This window comes from Lepidochelys kempii, chromosome 13, assembly GCF_965140285.1.
Source record: "Lepidochelys kempii isolate rLepKem1 chromosome 13, rLepKem1.hap1, whole genome shotgun sequence".
Taxonomy (NCBI): domain Eukaryota; kingdom Metazoa; phylum Chordata; order Testudines; family Cheloniidae; genus Lepidochelys; species Lepidochelys kempii.
The window spans coordinates 13,194,981-13,208,798 of NC_136392.1; the positions used below are offsets into that span (position 1 = coordinate 13,194,981).

The 13,818-nt window shown below is 44.2% G+C and overlaps 1 protein-coding gene across 5 annotated transcripts; it reads left to right on the plus strand.

The window, feature by feature from the left end:
* The first annotated feature begins 15 nt into the window (after positions 1 to 15).
* AURKA (aurora kinase A) lies at positions 16 to 11,900 on the plus strand. Of its 5 annotated transcripts, none has more exons than XM_073309308.2 (9): positions 16 to 208; positions 1,190 to 1,248; positions 2,741 to 3,029; positions 3,644 to 3,698; positions 4,668 to 4,859; positions 6,432 to 6,570; positions 7,441 to 7,589; positions 9,103 to 9,277; positions 11,026 to 11,900. In XM_073309308.2, the coding sequence occupies exons 2-9, from the start codon at positions 1,195 to 1,197 to the stop codon at positions 11,215 to 11,217; spliced, it is 1,245 nt and encodes a 414-aa protein (XP_073165409.1). In that variant the 5' UTR covers positions 16 to 208; positions 1,190 to 1,194; the 3' UTR covers positions 11,218 to 11,900. The 5 variants fall into 5 exon arrangements, with proteins under 5 accessions (XP_073165409.1, XP_073165410.1, XP_073165411.1 ...); XM_073309309.2 differs by lacking the exon at positions 16 to 208 and adding an exon at positions 216 to 324; XM_073309310.1 differs by lacking the exon at positions 16 to 208 and adding an exon at positions 366 to 447.
* Positions 11,901 to 13,818: the final 1,918 nt, after the last annotated feature.

Sequence of the window (13,818 nt, forward strand, 5' to 3'; positions counted from 1 at the left end):
TATAGTAACTGGCTGCATTCCTTGTCACGTGGCCTCGAGAGGCCAATCCTGGGCCTCCGCGGGCGGGCGCCTGAAAAGAAATCAAATCATCACCGGCAGATCGTTTAATTATCTGTTGTAAGGTATCGCTTGCCCCTAGTACGGTGCGGGGGGGGAGACGTGTACCAGTTACAGGCTGTGAGAGTCCGGACCCCCCCCCCTCCCGCAGGTGAGTGACTGGCAGTCACACACCTCATCCGTGCCGCGGCGGCATCGCTGGGTACTGGAAGTGGGGTCGTGCAGCGGGTCGCCGCGTTTTGTGTCCCGGCGACATTGCGGGCGGGGGTGAGGCTCGGGGGGCAGAGGCGGGGCTCGGGAGGGGCTAATGGAGAGCGGCGGCGGTTTAAAGGGTAGCCCAGGAGGGCGGTTTGAATTCAAACAGCTCGGGCGGTCGGGGCGGTGGCGACGGTGAGGGGAGCACGGGGCTGTGGGGGATCTGGGAAGGGGGCCGCCTCGGGGCTGAGGAGGGCGCGAGGCGCGGAGTAGGGAATGAAGAGGCTGGTGGGAACGGGGCGTGGGGAGTTGCAGCGGGGGGGGGGGGGGCTTCACGGGTGGGGAGCGCGTGGGCGGGCTCCCTCAGGAGCCGGTGGGGAGCGCGTGCGCGGGAGGTGCAGCAGGCAGGGGCTTCATGGGGGTGCGGGGCGCCGCCGGCGGGGAAGTGGGAGACCTGTGCAGTTGCGTTTGTGAGCGGGAGCCGCATGGAGCTGGAGGTGAAGCGTTGTAATGGGGAGAGGGTTGCAGGGGGAGCTGGATTTGAGGGGTATGAGGTGTGTCGCTTACAGTGCCAGGGGATTGTACTGGGGGAGACTGTAAAGGATACCGGGTTCCGAGACTCGGATTTTTCGGGCCAGTAGGAACCATTACGATCCTGACGGTAGTGGGAGGAGATTGTGCAGGACCAGATGTGGGAGTGGGAAGACTACATCTGTGGGTGGTGTGGGGGTTTCATTGGGGAGGGGCACTGAAGGTATGAAAACTGCAGCGGGGTGTGGGTTGATATAGGGTGTGGATGAAGAAAGCAGAGTGTGAGGGTTGGGGGTATGAGGAGGACGTGCAAGGGGTGATGAGGAGAAGGGTGCTCTGTATGGAAGATATTTCTAGTTAATGTCCCTGCATGAGACAGCTTTGCAATTAAATGTTCTCTATTTAGGCAATATGGAGAAAAATAGTAAAGAGAACCACAATGGGCTCCCTGGTCACAGTGTCAAGGTAAAGTGGTCTTGCACACTTATTAGGCAAATGCATTTTACTTGGCTTGATCATATGAGGACTGTAAGCCTCTATTTGTTCACTCCACAAATTATCTGTGATAATTATCTCTGACTCTTCATCAAATAGGTTCCGCTTTTTTTCGTAAAGACACAGGGAATATTCTCCAAGCTACTCTCAGTAGCTCACTGCTGTGGAGACTTAGCCACCTGGAATACAACTTCTACAGACTGCTTCTGCATGGTGTTAGTGTTAAAATGTTTTCTTGTGGGGTGGCAGCCATTTCTTGTGATATGGGTCTTTAAATATCTAAGACTGTGATCATCATGCTGGGATGTATTCTTAGGAATGTTGCAAGCGAGACACAAGAAGTAATTCTTCCATTTAGCATTGATAAGGCCTCAGCTGGAGTATTGTGTTCAGTTCTGGGCATCATACTTTGGGAAAGATGTGGACAAATTGGAGAAAGTCCAGTGGAGAGCAACAAAAATGGTTAAAGGTATAGAAAATAGACCTGTGAGGAAAGAATTGAAAAAATTGGACTGTTTCTTCTAGAGAAGAGAGGCAGATCTAAGCCTTCAAGTGTGTAAAAGGTAGTTAGAATGAGGAGGGTGATAAATTGTTCTCTTTATCCTCTGAGGACAGGACAAGAAGTAATGGGCTTAAATTGAAGCAGGGGAGATTTAGGTTAGATATTAGAAAAACCCTTCCTAACTGTAAGGGTAGTTAAACACTGGAACAAATTGCTTAGGGCGGTTGTGGATTCTCTGTCAGGTTTTTAAGAACAAGAATTCCTGTCAGGGTGGTCTAGATAATACCTAGGGCATGTCTACAGTATGAAATTAAGTCGACTCAAGTTAAATCAATGTACAGCCACTGCAGTAATTAAAGCAGTGTTTCATGTCCACATTATAGTCCTGTCTGCAGTGCACGTCCTCACCGGGAGTGCTTTCCACCGACTTAACTGCATGCGCATTATGGCACACTGACAGCCGGGCCCCTCGGCGATGTAAGTAACGCTGTGTCTACACGGACGCTGCGTCGACCTAACTTCATCGATCTAAGCGCTACACCTCTCATGGAGGTGGAGTTATTAAGTCGATGTATTGGGCAACTTACATCAGTGGAAACTACCTTTTAGTGTAGATGCTTACAGAGTTAGGTTGACATGAGCTGCCTTATGTCGACCTAACTCTAGTGTAGACCAGGCCTTAGTCCTGCCTTGGTGCAGGGGACTATCAACATTCCTATCAGTCTTGACATTTCTATGATTTTATGATATCCTCCTTTCTGTATGATTTACTTTTTTTAACTCTTAATGGGTATATTAATTGAGTGTAATGGAGCTAATTAGCTCATACACAGGTAGGAAAAAACACTTGCCTGCCTGTAATAATAAACGGACAGGCCCAAGGAATAAACTACAGGAAAAGCAGAACTTCTAGTATGTTGTACTTGCCTCTACTGTAATTAAATGTGTTGGGTTTTTTAGACTCTACCCACCATTGGGGATGGTCCAAAACGGCTCCCTGTGCATCAGCAGCATCCTCAGAATCGGATACCTGGAGGTGGAGTCCAAGCACAGCGTATTTTGTGTCCTTCAAATTTGGCTCAGCGAGTTCCTGTACAGTCACAGGCTCAAAAATCTGTGCTGTCAAACCAGAAACAGTCTCAAAACCAGCTGATGCAACAGCCTCGACCAACTTTTCTAGTTCAACCAAATTCTAGGCCTCAGGCTCCAAGTAAAAACAATGAGGAACCTCCACAGGCTTCACTATCTGGTAAATATAACTGTAAATAAATGTTTCATTTTCAATAATATGCAGTCAACTTCAGCATATTAACTAAATTGGCATGTATTCTTGCTGCATGCATAAGAGATTTGTCTAGTTTCACCTTGAACCATAATTCTTTTCTATTATTTTTATTATCATAGCACCTATGAGTCCTAATTATGGACCAGGACTCGGCTGGGTAAGGTGCTGTGCAAGCATAGAACAAAAAGACAGTCCCTGCCCAAAATACCTTACAATCCACAAGAGAATGCTTTACTAATGGGAAGACACGTTAGAAGGGTAGTTCAGACTTGTACAGAGTTTTCCTGTATTAAAAAAATCCCTTGTAGTTGTGATTTACTAGCTAGTGTGATGCTGCTTGCTTTTTTATAGGCCAGATTAGTAGCTTATTCATATGAGACTAAGATAGTGGTCACTGATGCTCAGATACCATGGTAATGGTTGCAATAGGAGAAACTAAATAGGTTCAGGCTGTCCATGGAGTCCGAGCCTGACTTGTATGCAAAACTTGGGAACTAGGTTGAGAAAAATCATTTTGGAAGCAGACAGTGGTGTTTATGAACTATAGTTATGAAGTGTTCAATTCTCTTTATGTGCAGCAAAAAGCCTTGAAGCAGAAGGGACATCTGTCCAGAAAAATGAAGAAACTAAAAAGTAAGTCCATGGGTATGCTGCCATTGATGTCTGTTGGGGCCAGGGTCTCTTTGTATTTAGGACTAAATAATGTAGCAATTTGGATGCGAAGTATTTTGTTGACTTAACCACAACTATTGGTTTTGAGCCTGTTTATTATCAGAAATGCTGTCTCTGCATTTGTAAATACCACAAAATATTTTGGAGCTATGAATATGAGATACTTTGATGAAGTTCTAGGAAATCTTTAATCTGTTTCATGACCTGATAACCTTCAAGAGCAAAGGCTTTCATAGCTTGTTTAAAAAAGAAAAATCTGCATACTCTTTAGCCAAAAGAGAACTATATGCTTTTCATTTAAGAAGCTATTCTGAGTGAAGATTTTTTTTTCTTGTATGGAAAACCTCAACTTAATGTTTTTTGTTTTTCCCATGAAGCTGGACAAAATTTTATATTTTGAAACTAAATGACAAATGCCTCTTTCCAGACTCTCAAATCTTCTGCACATATACATGAACATAGGAGGAAAATGTATTAATAGCATGTGCAAGACAGAGTTGTTATGGCTCAGCTCACAAGAGTATGCACACTAAATTAGGTGCATGCACTCTGATATATCCAAACCACTGATCTGTGCACACCTTGATTTGTGTGCACAAATTGGACATTTGTGTCCAGGCATGCTTTTACCTTGGCACATTCAACCTGGCCATGTGCAAAATTCCCTGCACAACTGAAGATTTGGATCCAGAAGTGTGAAAAGAGAACTGACCCTTACATGTTGCATTCCTTTTCCCAAAGATAGGTTTTCATTTCTTGGGTAACTGGCCCTAGAAGGGGGGAATACTTGGGGCCAGTTAATTTGGTATAAATGTGGAGTAACTCATTTGACTTCAGTGGAGTTATTCTGGGACGTTATCCCAATGTATCAAGAAATTCTAGTCCCTGGTGTGGCTTCTAGCAACTTAAAACTGTTTAACTTTCTCATAGAAGGCAGTGGTGTCTTGACGACTTCGAAATTGGCCGTCCTCTGGGAAAAGGAAAGTTTGGAAATGTGTATCTGGCTCGTGAAAAGCAAAGTAAATTTATCCTGGCGCTGAAGGTGTTGTTTAAAACACAGCTGGAAAAAGCAGGAGTAGAACATCAGCTGCGGAGAGAAGTAGAAATACAGTCTCATCTTAGGTAAAATTGATCTAAAACTACTTTTTTAGATATGCTTCCAGAGAACAGGAGAGACAGTTGGACTCCATTGTATCTCTTGACCCTCAATTAAAGGAGGAGGGTAGGAATATCTTGTGAAAGTTACTCTTTCGGGATGGCCTGGGCAAACCAGTCTCCTGTGTCACTTGTATGATATTAGGGCAGGCTCTCTAGTTTTTGTACGGTGCCAAGCATTTTCTTGATATCTAACTAAGGTTGATCATTTACAGACTATCACATGTGTGGAGCTTGCAATATGAATCTACAGGGCAGGTTTTTATGCTTTGTCACAGCAACCTCTCAAAACAGCAAGTCAATTGCATGTCTCTATATTTTATCCTGACCTTTATGCCACACAGTAGGAAACAATTAAAGGAATTGGCCTTAACAACCCCCCTCCTCCCCCCCCCGGTCAAATATTATATAAGGGGATTTCTCCCACTCGTTTTAGATGGCTCAAGTCTGTACAATTCCTTTAAATGTTCCTTAAACTTTCTAGTCTTCTACGTTCTGGAGTGGGGGGAAATATTTAATATCCCTGAGTCTATGGCTACACCACAGAGCTTACAGCGGGCCAGGGTAGCGCTGCTAGTGCTGACGCTGTAAGCTGACGGGAGAGAGCTCTTCCATTGACTTAATTATTCCAGCCTCCACAGGAAGCGGTAGCTATGTCAGCAGGAGAAGCTCTCCTGTCAGCCTAGCAGTATCCACACTGGCGCTTAAGTCGGTATAACTTGTTGCTCAGAGGGGTGGCTTATTCACGCTCCCAAGTGATCAAGTTCTACCAACATAGACTTTGATCTTGGTAGCATGGTTGGGAAGGCTGTCTAGAGAAGTGAGGTGCACAAACAAGGTGTCTCTGAAAAGTTGTATAAAGATGGGGGGCGGAGGGGAGCTTAAACAATCTTTGCTCAATTGAGGAAAAAGGAAAGGAAGTTAAAAATATGCACTCTAAGCTGTAGCAGCTCCAGAACTTTACTTACTAGCCTAAAGGCACTAAGATTGACGTATGAAATTGTCCTGCTGTATTTTCCACTGTATGCATCCAATGAAGTGGGCTGTAGCCCATGAAAGCTTATGCTCAAATAAATTTATTAGTCTCTAAGGTGCCACAAGTACTCCTGTTCTTTTTGTGGATACAGACTAACACAGCTGCTACTCTGAAACCTAAGTTATACAGTAGGCTTGCCAAACAGAAGCACTCTGAGGTGAAATGCTACAGAACTACACTGAAGAAATTTCTTGAATGCAATGGCTAGCAGACTTAAAAAAAAGTGTCTTCAAAATAAAATCAATCAAAATCACCTTTCTATACTAAAGTTGATATGTGCTTTGTCACTGGTATAAATTTTAGGGAGCGATAACTCCATAAAATGTTAGCTAGCAGTCTAGCTCCTCCAATGCATGAAACTCAAACTAGGTGCTAGTAACTACATAACATCTATATCGATGACCCCCCAAAAAATGAAAATGAAAATCAGTATTTTGTTTGTGTAGAGGTGTTTTCTGGTAGAAAAATATTCACTTTTTTTTTTTTTTTTTTTTTTTTTGCAGGCATCCCAATATTCTCAGGCTATATGGCTACTTCCATGATGCCACAAGAGTCTACCTAATTCTAGAATATGCACCTCGAGGAGAAGTCTACAAAGAGTTGCAGAAGCTAACCAAGTTTGATGAGCAGAGAACTGCTACTGTAAGTGTCTCTAGAGGTTTTTTTATCATCCACCAACCTTTTGCAAATGCAGTTAATATCTGAAGCATAAAGTTAGACCTTTAGATCAAAATCTGACATTAGGCACATGAGTGCATCTCCACTGAAATCAATGCATTTGGTAACTAAGAGCAGAACTGATTAAAAAAAAATCTTTTTAGTTTTGAAACTAGATATTTAGGAATAGTCTAGAAAGTTAGTTACTATGTGCATCATAAACGTTCGCTGTTGGCTGCCACTTTAAGGTCCTAGACGTCTCAAGTAAGTATAGAGGAGGGGAAGGTGCTGTAGAGTAGGGGTTCTCAACCTTTTTCTTTCTGAGCCCCCAACCTGCTATAAAAACTCTAGGACCCACCTGTGCCACAACAACTGTTTCCCTGCATATAAAAGGCAGGGCAAGCAATAGGGGGCAGCAAGCAGGGCAGTTGCTTGGGGCCCGTCGCCACGGGGACCCTGTGAAGCTAGGTTGCTCTGGCTTCAGCTTCAGCCCTGGGTGGCAGGGCTTGGAACCCCAGGCTTCAGCCCCATGTGGTGGGGCTTCGGCTTTTTGCCCTGGGCCACAGCAAGTCTAATGCCAGCCCTGCTTGGTGGGTCCCCTGAAACCTGCTTGTCCCCCTCCAGTGGGCCCTGGACCCCTAGTTGAGAACCACTGCTGTAGAGCACAGCACTAAATAGTCAAAGGGGCTTAAAAGGGTGAAATAACTTATAAAGTGTTAAGATAGACCTTATTGGGCTGAAACTGACAACACTGCCAATTTCATAATGGGTGTCTAGACACCAAGTTCTCTAACAGTTAAGCTAAGGAGGTTACTATGTCTTTAACATATACTGTCTCATGGGATCACTTTACAGTATATGACAGAATTGGCAGATGCTCTATCATACTGTCATTCAAAGAGAGTGATTCATAGAGACATCAAGCCAGAAAACTTGCTGCTTGGTTCAAACGGAGAGCTGAAGATTGCTGACTTTGGATGGTCTGTGCATGCTCCGTCATCTAGGTAAGAACTCAGACACTACGTACCCTATCATCTCTTGATGCAGCACAAAGCTTCATGGCTCTAAATAAAATCTTAGTATGTATTAAAGAACATACACCACTGTCACAGCACTAATTGAGGAAGGCTGATGCACAGAGACTGAATCACACAACTGCAGCTTGCCTAGAAATATGCACACTGTGTCATGAGAACCCCAAAACTGATTGGTTTGCCCAGTTTATTTACAGGTCTGTCCTACCTTCATCCCAATCCCCTTCGATGTGTTGGTGCAGAGTGTAGCAAGAAAGCACTGTTTTAGTGTATTTGGAGCCTTGCACCCCTCTGGGGAGAACAGAAGGGTTTCCGTCGTTAATTCTCAAGAGCAGGGATTCTCAACCTTTTTCTTTCTGAGTTCCTTCAACATTCTGTACAAATCCCACTGCCCACCTGTGCCACAATAACTGGTTTTCTGTATATAAAAGACACGGCCGGTGTTAGGGGGTAGTAGATAGTTCAATTGTCTGGGGCCCCATGCCACAGGGGCCACCTGCAAAGCTACATTGCTCAGGCTTCAGCTTCGGGTGGCGAGACTCATGGCCCCTGGCTTCAGTTCCATGCGGTGGGGCTTTGGCTTTCTGCCCTGAGCTAAGTTCCCTCTAAGCTGCGCAGCTGCCTATTAAGCACTGCACAGACGCTCAGGGCTGTGGCGGGGAGAGATGCCTCTCCCCAAGCCCCAGACCCGCCGCAGCACAGCACCCCAGCCCAGCCCCAGACTTGCTGCGGCTGGGGGACCGGCACCCCAGCCCAGTCCTAAACCTGCTGTTGCCTGGGGACAGGCGCCCCAATCCAGCCTGTCTTGGACCTGCCGCGGCTGGGGTACAGGTGCCTATCCCCTCCCCAAAGCCCACACTCCCAGCCGAAATCCTCACCCCATTCGCACTCCAACCCTCTGCCCCAGCCCTGAGCCCCCTCCAACAGTCTGAACCCCTTGGCCCCCCCCGACTCATGAATTTTATGTGCACCAATATGGAGGTGATGTGTCACACATCACCTCCATATTGGTGCATGTAACAAAATTCATTTCACACATGGGTGGAAATAAATTAGATGGAACACTAGCCCTGAGCCCCAGCAAGTCTTAACATGGGCCTTACTTGGTGGCCCCCCTGCGGCCCCCCCAGGGGGCTCCTGGTTGAGAACCACTGTTCAAGAGTATAGACCTGCCCCCTCTGTCATTGTCCAATGTGTGACACTTGAAGTGAGCTCTTTGGAGTAAAGGGAGCATCAACTACTATGTGTAATTCCTTGTGTAACTGAACACACCAAGTTATCAGTACAAATGTTGCCCTCAAGATGGTGTCTAAAAGTTAATATTCGACTTCTATACTTAACTATCAAGTTCATACGAGAAACTAGAATTTCTGGGTGGAAGCTGGTACTAGCAAAGTAACTGAGTGATTCTTAGAAATGGAGAATACTGCTGCATAAAGCCCAAACTACAGTTTCTGTATGAAACCATTTGTATGTGTTTTAGGAGGACAACTCTTTGTGGTACACTTGACTACTTGCCTCCTGAAATGATTGAAGGGAGAACACATGATGAAAAGGTGGATCTCTGGAGCCTGGGGGTTCTGTGCTATGAATTTCTAGTAGGGAAACCTCCTTTTGAGGCAGAGACATACCAGGAAACTTACAGAAGTATTTCAAAGGCAAGTATTGGGTCATTTTCACTTCTTCCTCCTAAGTCACCTATTCAGTGATATTAAATAGATATGGGGTGATAAAACTGAAATGTTGTTTTCTCAACTACTTAAAGGAAGGAAAATGGGGCCTCGATTTCCTGTGGTTTCCCATGGTTAATCAAAGAGCAGCCTAGCAGCTGTGATCCATCAGGAATTTTATCTAAATCAGCCTTTAGAGAAGGTTGGATTCTTCTCTTAATATGGGCTGTAACCCAGTGTAAATTAACGTACAAGCCACAGCAAAACTTTTACTGTCAGTGGGAGTTGTGCATAAAAATCAGTGTAGTAAATAACATTCAGTTATCTGTAACTTTTTGTTAATACACTGTTGCTACATTCATCATCCCTCTGAGGGAAAATAGTTACCTTTAGGACCACTACTTTCTGCCCTTTGATTCTCTTTCTTCTCCCACGCTGGGACTTCCCCTCTCTTTTCCCTATAGTAATTCCCATTTTTCTCCTCCCAAGGCTTCTCTTATCCTTTTTCCATTTCAGCTACTAGAAATGATAAGCAATTGAATAGTTGAATTCTGGCATTTAAGGTGCCATTGGTATTTAGTTACCCTAGTTTCTTTGCAGCGTTGTGTCGAATTTGTAACTTGGTCAGTGTTTCAGGCTGTACGAAGGCTTTTATTTGCTTCGCATATGAAAGGTTGCTTTAGTAATCATGAGTACAACAACATTTCTAACTCACGGTCTCACAATGAATTGGTTCACATACCACCTTCTTAAAAATCGTTGTGAAGTGAATGGATGGAATATGAAGCTTATGTACCACATTTTGGGGATTCCTGGTTTTACTCCTGGGGGAATTCTATGCCACTGCGCAATACAGAATTTTGCAGAAATTAATGTGCGTGCAGAATTTCCTTTCCCCCACAGAAATTGGCTGCAGTGCTGCTGGACCTGACAGAGCCCAGTTTGCGCATAGAAGACACTGCTGGGAGGAGGGGGAGGGAGCTAGAGGGTTCCCTTCAGCTGCACTTCCCCATGTGCTCTGAGGGAAGGAGACAATGGTGTGCAAGAAACTCCACACAAGCCTGGGTCCCACCATCAGGCTGTTTTTTCCTGCTGGATCCCTGGGCTCTGAGGGGTGGGGAGTTTCTGGGCTGGGGGTCCACAGTTGGGCTCTGGGTTATAAGAGGGTGGGTGTGGGGGCTGGGATTTGGTGAGGAGGAGGTGTGGGTATCTGGGCTGGGGGGGGTCCTGGCAAGGCTCAGACAGGGGGAGGTGGCTGGGTGGCTGTGGGATGGGGGAGAGAAACAGGAATTGGGTTGTCATAGGGGTTTCTTTAACTCTCTACTCCTGGGAAAATGGTGTCTATTGTTACAGACATACTTGCTCACAGGTATTTTGAAATCAATTACCAAAATAATTGAAAGTGATGTGATCATGTAGTGTTGTTTTGATTCTCAACATTTGCAGAATTTTAAAATATTGTGCACAGAATTTTTAATTTTTTTGGTGTAGAATTCTCTCAGGAGTAACCTGGTTTGCTTCTGTATAGTTGAAATGTGACGAGGCTGGGGGAAAAAAAAATCAGTCAGATCTCGTGTATGGGCTGACTGATAATGCTCTTCTAAACTTTCCTTTGGCTCCATCTACATCCCAGTATTCTCTGCTTTACTCCCTGTACAACTACAAACAATTCCTAACACCTGAAAATGTTAGTTCTATATTTACCACTAGAATAGTAACTTATTGCTTGTTTTTAGGTGGAATTCAGATTTCCTCCTTTTGTAACAGAGGGAGCTAAGGACTTAATTGTAAAGCTCCTGAAGCATAATCCATACCAGAGGCTGCCACTGAAAGACGTGCTTGCACACCCATGGATTACCACAAACTCTACAAAACAACCAAGCAGCCGGAAGAGTGAGGCTGCTACCAGTAACAGAACGCCATCTTAGCAAGGTGTCTGTTTCATGCTATAAACAATCTCAAATGAACTATAAGCAAAAGGAGAGCCCTGTAACCATGACTACTTTAATGCAGCCGGGAAAGGTTGCTTGCAATGAGACTTTAATAAAAGACCTGCTAATTAAAACAGACTGGGGGAGTGGGGAATGATTCAGTTGTGTGAGCTATTCACCATTTTAAACTCTCTTATTGTAATGGAGAAAATGTTTTTTTATATATATGTATTGAGAGCAGTTTGACAAGAAGTGTACTTAAAGAAGTTGATAGAATATTAGCCAACGTACTTGAAGCCCAGTTTGCATATGGGTCATATACATTGAGATGAGGCAAAGTTAAATGTTGTGTTCTTGCCAAAGGCCCTATAATGTGATCAGTCTTAATTTTTGGCTCCTACTTCCTCATAGCAAGAGACAGTTGTGGTTCTGGATATCTGTCATGGTCAAATAGTGCAATAATAAATCCTTGCGTTACCTACATTCTAACTTATTGGGCTGCTAAGGTTATCACAAATGTGCAGTGATCTGAAGATGAGTGGAAAAAGATGAATGTGCCTCTTCATAAATGTGTCCTAATAATTGTGTGCATTTCTTGCTTCTGTGTACTCTTTGGTCTGCTGTTGTGTGGAGGGGTGAGGCACTTGAAATTTGTTAAATAAAGACTTATTACATTTTGATAGGGTGGTAATGTTTACTGCACATACTGCTGGACTTATTAGATCTTAAACTAGAAAAATATAGCAAAATGTTTCAAATTAAAATGTAGACACTTCCTATTTTATGAAACATAAGAGTCTGATCTTAAAGATGTTAGTATACTTTGTAGAGCCTAATGACTTTACTGTACAGTTTCATGGAGGGTCATCAGCAATCACTTCAAATCTTTGTTTTAGCACAAGGATCTGCTAAATTATATTAGTATAACTGCTGTAAATCCAGTTTTGAGGTAAAGAATGAGGTGTGGGAATAGGCTAATGAGAATTCTTTTAAAACAAAACTAGCTTCCTATAACTACCATGGAAGCATTTGTACTAGTTAAAGTAACCCTTATACTACTGTAACTGTCCCCATGGGTCTGCATCAATTTAAATTATTTGTGTAAACAGGCCCATACACAGATTAAGGACCCACCTGTGTTTTAAACACAAGTTACTAAAACCTCTGCCCTAACCAGCATAGGGAACAGCAACAAAGGGGTATGCGTCAGCCTAAAATGTCAGGGTTTAAAAACGTGAATACAAGGAAGGTGGTTAGGGCTGAAATGTCAAACTTCACAAAGTTTGGTATCCTTAATCTAGAGGTAATAAACTCATGTTAATTTTCCTTTGCATATAGTCATGCTGCAAGGAAAATCCTAAACCTGGGGTGGAAAGAGGTTCTAGCAGCAGCCTGTTTAAGGGTCTATGATTATGTTGGTCTAAAGTTTCTGTATTGAATTAATTAAGGTAGTGAGCTGAAGCACTTTGAGCTTCTTTTTCTACTACTGTGGATACAGTAAACAAGACTTCCACATGTAAAGGTGAGCACTGAGGCACCTGAATGACTTCTACAGTTAGAAGGGGGCTAATAACATAAGAGGCCATACTGGGTCAGACCAAAGGTCCATCCAGCCCAGTATCCTGTCTACCAACAGTGGCCAATGCTAGGTGTCCCAGAGGGAGAGTGAACCTAACAGGTAATGATCAAGTGATCTCTCTCTTGCCATCCATCTCCACCCTCTGACAAACAGGCTAAGGATGCTATTCCTTACCTATCCCAGCTAATAGACTTAACCTCCATGAATTTATCCAGTTCTCTTTTAAACCCTGTTATAATCATAGCCTTCACAACCTCAGGCAAGGAGTTCCACAGATGGACTGTGCACTGAGTGAAGAACTCCCTTTTATGTTTTAAACCTGCTACCCATTAAAAATTAATATTTTGGCTTGCAGTCATCTCTCCTGTTAAGTTTCCAGTGAAGTGTCTCAGACTGCATTCACAGACAGGAATAAAAGTGTATTCTTACCTTGTTAGCAAGACAGTCTAGTTTTAATGTGTCAGTACATACAGAAGAACCCCTAGGGAGCCTGTGGAATTCATTATGAATCAGGGATCTTGTTTAAGCGTACTGCTGGGACATGCCTATACTTGCCCCAGCCCACATACCCACCCTCTTACCCTTCTGAGCCCAGCTTTGGCCCCCCACTGCCCTCTCAGAGCCAAGAGGAGAAACAGCCTGATTGTGGGTCCCAGGCTTGCATAGTTTCCTGCACTCTTCTGTCTCCTTCCCAGGGAATAGTAGCTGCCACAAACCCTCTGTCTCCCTCCCAGCAGTGTCTTCCATGTGCAAGCTGGGCTCTGCCAGGTCCAGTGGTAGCTACCAGCACTGCAGCCAATTTCTGGGGGGGAAAGGAAATTCTGCACACAATTCTAAGTTCTGCAAAATTCTGTATTGCTGTGGTGCAGAATTCCCCCAGGAGTAAATTGCATGTGATGGGCAAAATGGAAATAGAGTATTATAGGAAAATCAGGAAAAAAAGTCATGTTGCCACAGGATTGGATCCTGCTGTCAGTATACACTGGACCCTGTGTTCAATTTCAGGGGGTATCTGCAGT

Bases quoted from the DNA above. Each gene is read 5' to 3' on its own strand.
- AURKA (XM_073309305.2), top strand. From the start codon at position 1,144: ATGTCCCTGCATGAGACAGCTTTGCAATTAAATGTTCTCTATTTAGGC. The intron at 1,249-2,740 runs GTAAAGTGGTCT...TGGGTTTTTTAG, and splicing joins TCCCTGGTCACAGTGTCAAG to ACTCTACCCACCATTGGGGA. The intron at 3,699-4,667 runs GTAAGTCCATGG...ACTTTCTCATAG, and splicing joins AAAAATGAAGAAACTAAAAA to AAGGCAGTGGTGTCTTGACG.